The 8,169-nt window shown below is 50.9% G+C and overlaps 1 protein-coding gene across 1 annotated transcript in view; it reads right to left on the reverse strand.

Moving 5' to 3' along the window:
- Positions 1 to 1,051, reverse strand: part of LOC107107538 (chelonianin-like) — a 40,558-nt gene extending 39,507 nt beyond the window's left edge. The window contains exon 1 of the mRNA XM_015407849.1: positions 951 to 1,051. Within this exon, the coding sequence (XP_015263335.1) occupies positions 951 to 1,035 (85 nt within the window). The 5' untranslated portion in view covers positions 1,036 to 1,051. The remainder of the gene's footprint in view (positions 1 to 950) is intronic.
- Between the last annotated feature and the right edge of the window lie 7,118 nt (positions 1,052 to 8,169).

The raw sequence follows: 8,169 nt of genomic DNA on the forward strand, positions 1-8,169 counted from the left end.
TGACTATCTATGGCTAGAGTCCAACTTATTAGACATTAAAAAGGTCGCCAACTTGTTCCTGCATTGTAGATTCCTGGCATGATGGTCTTACCCACAGGCTTAAGAGAGAAGATCTGTTCCATGCCCAACAATCCTTGTCATCCTGGCATGAAAGCGCAGGAGCCACAGCCTCCCCCTCCACACACCGGGGGAGTGGTCTTCTTAGCTGCCAGCGAGCATCGAGCACCGCCTTTTCAGCTGTCCCTGCCTCAGCCTGCATTGCCCCTTATCCCAGGAGGGCACACCAGGCTCATGAGCAACCAGCTGTAATCCCACAAGATCTCCAGGTCCCACCTGGAGCCTGGCAACCCGGGATGAAACCCTGGGAGCTCTGGAGTTGCTGCCAGCCCAGCCACCAGCGGGGAGGGGGGGCAGGGTTGCCAGATCCAGGTCGGGAAAGTCCTGGAGATTGGGGGGTGGAGCCTGGGGAGGGCGGGGACCACAGAGAGTCCCTCCCTCCAAAGCCGCCATTTCCCCCAGGGGGACTGATCCCCCGGCCCCATCCTTGGTCACTGGGGAACTGCCAAGATTACGCATCGCCAGAATGATTCCACGGGGGGAAACAGTCATTTATCTATGTATTTATTATTTCCATGTCTAAACCGACCTCCCCCAGAGGTGTCAGGACGCTGTGCGACATAGTTAAGATACAACCTAGTTAAAACATTACAGTGCATGAATTAATCAATTTAAAACCAAATCGCCAATCGGAGCTCCAACAAAACCCGTGGAAGCCTCAACCGTCTGTCTCGCTCGACAAATGTAACATTGACAGGAAACACCACCTGCTCCAAGTTGCCCTGGATGGTGTGTGTGTGTGTGTGGGGGGGGCAGGGCTTCCAAAAATCCACCTCTGACAACACGGGCCCATTGGGGGAGTGGGTGGGTGGGTGGGGGGTCTCCCCATATACCTTGTGCTTCCGTTGCAGTCGGCATCCCAGCCCAGATGGAGAGGAGTCCCACGAGGAGGAGGAGGGAGAGGATCCTGGGTGCCATGGCGCTGCTTGCGGAAGAGTCCACTGCAAGTGTCTCGTCAGGTCCACACCGGCCGGTTTATAAACCCTTCCCAGCCTGGGTGGAGTCTGGAGGATGTCCACCATTGAGCAAGAGGACGCTGGGAGTTCCCAGGGCGACTTCCCTGGAATTTGCATCCTCTGAACTGGGCGCTGGCCGCCTATGAGACAGGAGGCCAAACCTGTTCGGGGCTGGAGCCAAGGGTGAGGGTGCCCCACGTCTTTGCCTGCAAGGAGGAGGTGACCCCTCTTTTTACTGTTTCTTCCCCTGATCCTGAACTGAAGGGAATTTACACTGGACAAGGGCACAGGCGAAGTGATTCTCTTCACCAGCAGTAATGTTCTGATCCAACCAGGAGTATATATACATACAAATACAGTCGTTAAATCCGACTCATACTTGTGTATATGTATATATCTTAGTACAAAACACTGTACAATGAAAGTCCATCAACAACCTCTGTCGGAACAGTACAAACAATAGATTAAAGGAGAGAGAAAAATGTCCAGCGAAACGTTCCAGATCACGAGGTCTCGGAGGTATTACGTCCCTCGTTGCATCCTTAAAAGACACCTCTCTCCACAAGTGACAAAACTATAAAGCTCCTCCACTTCAGCTTATTGTGTTGGGAAGCCACTAGAAGTTTTCACAAAACAGGCATGTAGCTTAATGTTTAAAGTAGGAGGGAAAACCTACCATCAAAGTGAAAGCTGCTGACAGATGCCTCCTTTGTAGCTTAATAGTTTTGTCACTTGCGGAGAGAGGTGTCTTTATGCTAAGACTGAAACTGAGAGGGAAAGAGATATCAAGGCCATAGTGGATAGCTCCATGAAAGTGCCAACCCCGTGGGCTGCAGCTGTGAAAAAGGCAAACTCTATGTTACGGGTTATTCCCAGGAACAACGTATTTGTATCTGTAAAACGTCAGTGGAGGATCTTTTTCATTATGTCATGGTCTGCCCATGGTACTGGGAACCGAGATGTAAATTCTTGACTGCAATAACAGATCAATTGCAATTTTTTTCTGACACCAATAAATTAATATTTCTGCTGTTAGACGCCGACCCTACAGTTTTCTATAGGGGGGCACTCTTTGCCTTAGCGGCTACTAAAATCAGGGCCAAGAACAGAGGAAAATGAAATGAAATTGAACTGTAAAACGGCAATGTAAAACGGCAATGTGTATGTGTTTCTGGAGATGGGTATCTATATTTAAGATTTTAATTAATTTAAATACTGAATACTAAATCTAATTCAAATTCCAGTGCTGTAAGTTGTCTAATTTGTATATCGTTTAAATTTAAATTGTAATGGCCAATGGCTAGACAATAAATTTTACTACTACGTTAACGGGTTATTCGGAAAGAGATTGAAAATAAAAAGGTTGGTATTGTAATGCCCCCGTATAGATCTATGGTGCAGCCTCACTTGGAATTCTGTGCCTAGTTCTGGTCCCCGTCTCTTCAGAGCCGGAAAAGGTACAGAGGAGGGAAGCCGAGAGGATGAGGAGGTTGGAGACCCTTCCCGAGGAGGAACAGGCTGGAGAGTCTCTGGGACTTCTCAGTTGAGAAAAGAGACAATGTAAAATTATGTGTGTGGTTGAGAAAGAAGATAGAACGTTTTATTATTATTTATTTATTTTATTACATTTATACCCCGCCCTCCCCGCGAACGGGCTCAGGGCGGCTCACACAAAGCACCATGTGCATTCAATGTACAAACTACAAATACAAATATAAATACAAGGTTAAAACAATTTAAAATCAATACTACAGATGCATACATAAACTCACAAATAACATCCTACGCACAGTGGGAGAGGTTGGGGTGGTAAAGATGTTACCCCTCCCCCCCGGTAGTCTCGCTTGATGGAAAAAGCGGTGGTGGTAGTGGCTGTGGCGGCTCCTACTCATAAGCCTGGCGGAAGAGCTCCATCTTGCAGGCCCTGCGGAACTGCACAAGGTCCCGCAGGGCCCTGATCTCCTCCGGGAGCTCATTCCACCAGGTAGGAGCCGCCACAGAAAAGGACCTGGCCCTTGTTGTCACAAATTTGGCCTCCCTGGGGCCTGGGGTCACCAGCTGGTGTTGCGACCCCGACCGAAGTGCTCTTTGGGAAATATATGGGGAAATGTGGTCCCTCAGGTAAGTCGGACCCTGGCCATGTAGGGCTTTAAAGGTAAGCACCAGCACTTTGAAGTGAATTCGGTATGCTATAGGCAGCCAGTGCAGCGCTTTCAGCACAGGTCGGATGTGCTCCCAACTCGGGGCGCCCACCAACAACCTGGCCGCAGCATTCTGCACCAGCTGTAGCTTCCGGATTTGCGACAAAGGCAGCCCCATGTAGAGAGCGTTACAGTGGTCTAGCCTCGAGGTGACCGTCACATGGATCACGGTGGCTAGGTCGTTGCAGTCAAGGAAAGGAACCAACTGCCGTACCAGCCGTAGATGATAAAAGGCCGATCTGGCAGTGGCCGCCACCTGGGCCTCCATCGTTAAGGTGGGGTCCAGGAGCACTCCCAGACTCCTAACCTCTGAAGCTGGCACCAGAGGCGCCCCATCGAAGGCCGGGAGCGGGAGCCCTAGCCCTGATCCGGTCTGACTCAAGCACAGGACCTCTGTCTTCGCCGGGTTTAACTTCAACCTGCTTAGCTTGAGCCATCCAGACACAGCTTGTAAAGCCCTCTCCCCAAATACTGGACTTTTGGGGTACCCAATGAAGACGATGGACAATAGTTTTAGCATCCCTGCTCCCACCCCCTGGCTCTGCCCCCAAATCCTCGGGAAGATCTCAGCCCAGAGCTGTCAGCCCTAGCCGTGGCTGATTGGGGGGGGGGGTGTCTAGGCATAGCAGTCCTCGAGGCTTGGGTAGGGCGGCTGGGCCTTGGTCCTGCCTGCTCCTGGCCGCCACTGCTCCTATTCCGCCCCCGCCCCCCCCCCGCAGAGGGCAGGGGCCCGCCAGGAAATTTCCCTGTGAGTTAAACAGCCACACCTGTCTGCTGGATTGCAAACAGACTGCAGCTGGAGAGACAGACCGGTCCAGTTGTACCGATGCTGAAGATGCAAGAGACGATTGCCACAAGATGGAAAGACGCAAACATGGGGCGTGGAGTGGGAAATCCCCAAATGCTTCTTGAGCGCCTCCCCCTCCCTGCGGCACTCAGGGTCCCTTCCTCTGCGTGGACCTGAGATTTCTCCAGTCCCCTCCACCTTCCAGCTGCCTCCTCCTTCCCTTTGCCCAGGAGAGGCTCAAGGCGGGGGAGCCTGCCGCCACCCTCCTTCCTCCTTCCTCCTAGAACAGCAGAGGCGGGGGTGTGCACAGACCAGGGGGTGCCTTTCTGGGAAGCATCAAGCAAGAAACTGGTGACGACCTCAAGTGGAATCCGGGACGTCAGGAGCCAGATGCCACAACAGGGCAGGACACTCTGCAGGGGAGGCATTTTGCTCAGGGAGGGACCTCTGCCCGGCCTGCTTCCGGCTGAGTCCGTGAATGGTGAGGGGTGGGCCACTTCATCTTCTTGAAGGCCGATCTTCAGAAAGAGCCCTTGGCACGGATGCCCACTGGCTTCTGCACAGCCCCACCGAGAAGCTTCTCAAAGGGCGCAACGGCTGCAGGAGTGGATGATACCCACCATAAGAGGAAAAAAGGCAACACGGATGCAGAGCCCTCTGAGCCTTATTTATTTATTCATTTATTTATTAAATTGGATTTGCTAGGCTGCCCTTCTCTACAAGTAGTGCTCAGGGTGGCTTACAACAAGACAGCATATAATACAAACAACAACAATAATAGTAATAATAGTAATAATAGTAATAGTAGAAGTAGAAGTAGTAGTAGTAGTAGTAGTAGTAATAATGATGATGATGATGATAATATAATGCTTACACGCCCAGGGAAATGCTGATCGCCACGTTGGGGTCAGGAAGCAATTTTTCTCCAGGCCGGTTTGCCCCCAGGGATCCTGGAAGGTTTTTTTTTTGTCATCTTGTGGGCATGGAGCAGCGATCACTGGGTGTGTGTGTGTGGGGGGGGGAGGTATTTGTGAGTTTCCTGCCTTGTGCAGGGGGTTGGACTAGATGACCCTGGAGATCCCTTCCAACTCTGTGATTCTATGATTCTAAATAATCTAACTTAAAGCCAGCACCAGACTTCCCTAAAAACACCTCAGTAAAGAAACAACATGCATTACAAGATGGCGGAAAGAAAAGAGAAAGTTCAGCTCCCCAGGCTCTGGGCGAGGGTGGGGTGGGGTTAACACAGGATGGGGAGGGTAGATGAGAGTGCCGGATGTCGGACTGTCCCATCGCTGTCCTCAGCCAAAGGCCTGGCGGAACACCTCTGCCTGACACACCCTGCGGAAAGGTAAGAACTCCCGCAGGGCACGGATGTCTTCCGGCAGAGAGTCCCACCAGGTGGGTACCAGGGCCGAAATAGCCCCGGTCCCCGTCGAGGACAGCCGGATCTCCTTCCAGCCCCTACCAGCCCCAGGAAAGACAGCCACACTGAGATCGGCTGTGCTTCACCTCAAAACGCTCTTCACATTTTGCTTCTCTGCTAGGAAGAAGAAGAAGAAAAAGAAGAGGAGGAGGAGGAGATTGGATTTCTACCCCATGGCCCTTCACTACCCAAAGGTGTCTCAGAGCGGCTTACAAACTCCTCTCCCTCCCCCTCCCCACAACAGACACCCTGTGAGGTCAGTGGGGCTGAGAGAGCTCTCACAGAAACTGCTGTTTTTCAGGGACCGCCCTTATCAGAACTATGGCTTGCCCAAGGCCATCCAGCCAGGTGCTAGTGGAGGAGGAGTGGGGACTCAAACCCAGTTCTCCCAGATTAGAGTCCACGCACTTAATCGCTATACCAGATTGGCTGCGACAAGATGAGCAGATTCACTGTTGTTCAGGGGAACACGTTCAGGGGCTGATGACAGCACTGAAGAGACCAACAAGCTTTGGCGGTGGCGGGGGGGGGGATACAATGAAGGGAGCTCTGACTCTCGAAGGCTTCAGCCCCAAGCATCATGTCCATCTCCAAGGTGCTGCTGGACTCCAAGCAAGCTCTTCTACCGCAGACCGATGCTGGCTGTCCGCTCTGAAACTACCTTGGAGTCTGCTTTGGAGGGGAGCCCTCTTGGGGTTCAATAGAACAGCCAGATTGGAATCCAGAAGCACCTTCGAGACCAACCAGATTTCTCAGGGTATGAGATGCTTACATGTTGCATTGCTGCTCTGCATCCTTCCCAACCCCCTTCTTCTGCAGCACCCCTCCACCTTTCAGAATGAGATGTAATTTGGACTCAGGGATCTCCACTCCAACTTGTATCTGAGGAAGGGAGCCTGCACCCTCGGGAGCTCATTTACACCCCCCCCCCCACACACAAATCTTGTTGGTGTCTCAGGTCACCCTGCACTCCAGTCTAGCTGTTCTTCTGCAGACCGAGACAGGTACTGTAATGATTCCATGTTTTGGTGTGTGTGTTTCTTTAAATGTTTAGTGTGACTGCAGTAATGTAAGGAGAGTGATAGAGGGAGATTAGTGTGATGTGATTGGCTGATGACTGAGAGTCTCTGAGGGGACTCTGTGTTTGTAGAGATACGAGTGTGGAGAATTTTTTGTGAGAGTCTGGATGACAGAGGAAGTAGTTGGAGTTTAGCCTGTGTGGCTGTATGAGAGAGTTTAGCCTGTGTGGCTGTATGAGAGAGTTTAGCCTGTGTGGCTGTATGAGAGAGTTTAGCCTGTGTGGCTGAGATAGAGTTTTAGCCTGTGTGGCTATATGAGCAAGAGAGTTCAGCCTGTGTGGCTATGTATGAGAAAGAGAGTTTAGACTGAGAGTCTAAGCCTGTCAGAGTGAAGTTTTGGTGTTTGAGAGACTGTGTGTGACACCAAGCTTTGTCAGTTATATTTCCTTTCTGCAACAACAGTTCAAAAATACCCAGAAACTTATTTTGTTCTTTTATAAATAAATAATTATTTGTTTAAGCTTATCCCAGCAATCAGAACAGTCCTTCCTCAGGGCCACATAGTCCTCTGAAGTGCCCAGACCCTGGGTCATTCTACCAAAAGAAAGAGATTTGGAATTTTCAATTCCTGGTGGCAGCAGAAATCTACCAAGTTCATGTACACAGAGTGGGTTTTAAAGGCGAAACAGTCTCCCCAATAAGAAGGATGCCACAGCGACCCTGTGAAAGCTTCTTGGTGTCATCCAGAGCTCCCAGTATTTACCAGGTGTGATTCGGGGAATGTGACCGGGGGTGGGGGGGATTATGCTGTTTCCACATTTGATTTTCCTGACTAGAAAATGGAAGAGATTTGATCCTAAGGGGCTCTTCTAGGAAGGTGGGATACACTGAGAAAAAGAAAGAGAAAAATCTCTTGGAAATATTGATCCCAAGCACCATCGAAAGGAAATGGAAAGTGTTGATTGATGTACCCAGCAGCATTTTCAGAAAATAGTGCCTGTGAGGGGTGCCGAGTAGAAAAAGAGGAGCTGGAGCCAGGCCTGCCCACCCCCCAAACCCCTCCACACCCCGGAACTACTTCGGTTGTTTGACCCTGGCTGCTTCCGGGTGCATTCAGGCCTGCCAAAATGATACAGAAACATAATTGCTACTTTGGAATGAGATAAAATCACAGGACCATAGAATTGGAAGAAACCTCCGGGGTCATCTAGTCCAAACCCCAGCACAGTGTAGGAAATTCACAAATACCTCCCCCTCCACACACACCCAGTGAGCCCTGTTCCATGCCCAGAATAGATCCAGAAGAGAACAGAAGAGAGATGGGATAGATCTTTATAGCAATGCAGTGTGATTGCAGTTCTGTTAAAAGGAAAACTTTTCCAGGGCTGAAGGGTGCTCCAGCTGGTGTTGCCAGGAAAACAGTACTTGCCAGGGGAAACGGCAGCCAGGTAGATGGGGGGACCTGTTCGGAGCATGAAAACGGGCACCTTCCTGCCCACCTGGCACACAAGCATGCTGGGACCACATTCTTTCCAAAAGAATCGGAGCACAGCAAGCCTGGGAGACTCAAAGCAAAGCCAGGGAAGACCTGGAGAATGGGTGACTGGGTGAGGGCGTGGGGATTCTCTAAACAAACAAAGCGCTGCAATTTGGAAGCTGGCAG

This window comes from Gekko japonicus, unplaced genomic scaffold (genome assembly GCF_001447785.1).
Source record: "Gekko japonicus isolate JY-2015 unplaced genomic scaffold, Gekko_japonicus_V1.1 scaffold3476, whole genome shotgun sequence".
NCBI classification, from domain to species: Eukaryota; Metazoa; Chordata; class Lepidosauria; order Squamata; family Gekkonidae; genus Gekko; species Gekko japonicus.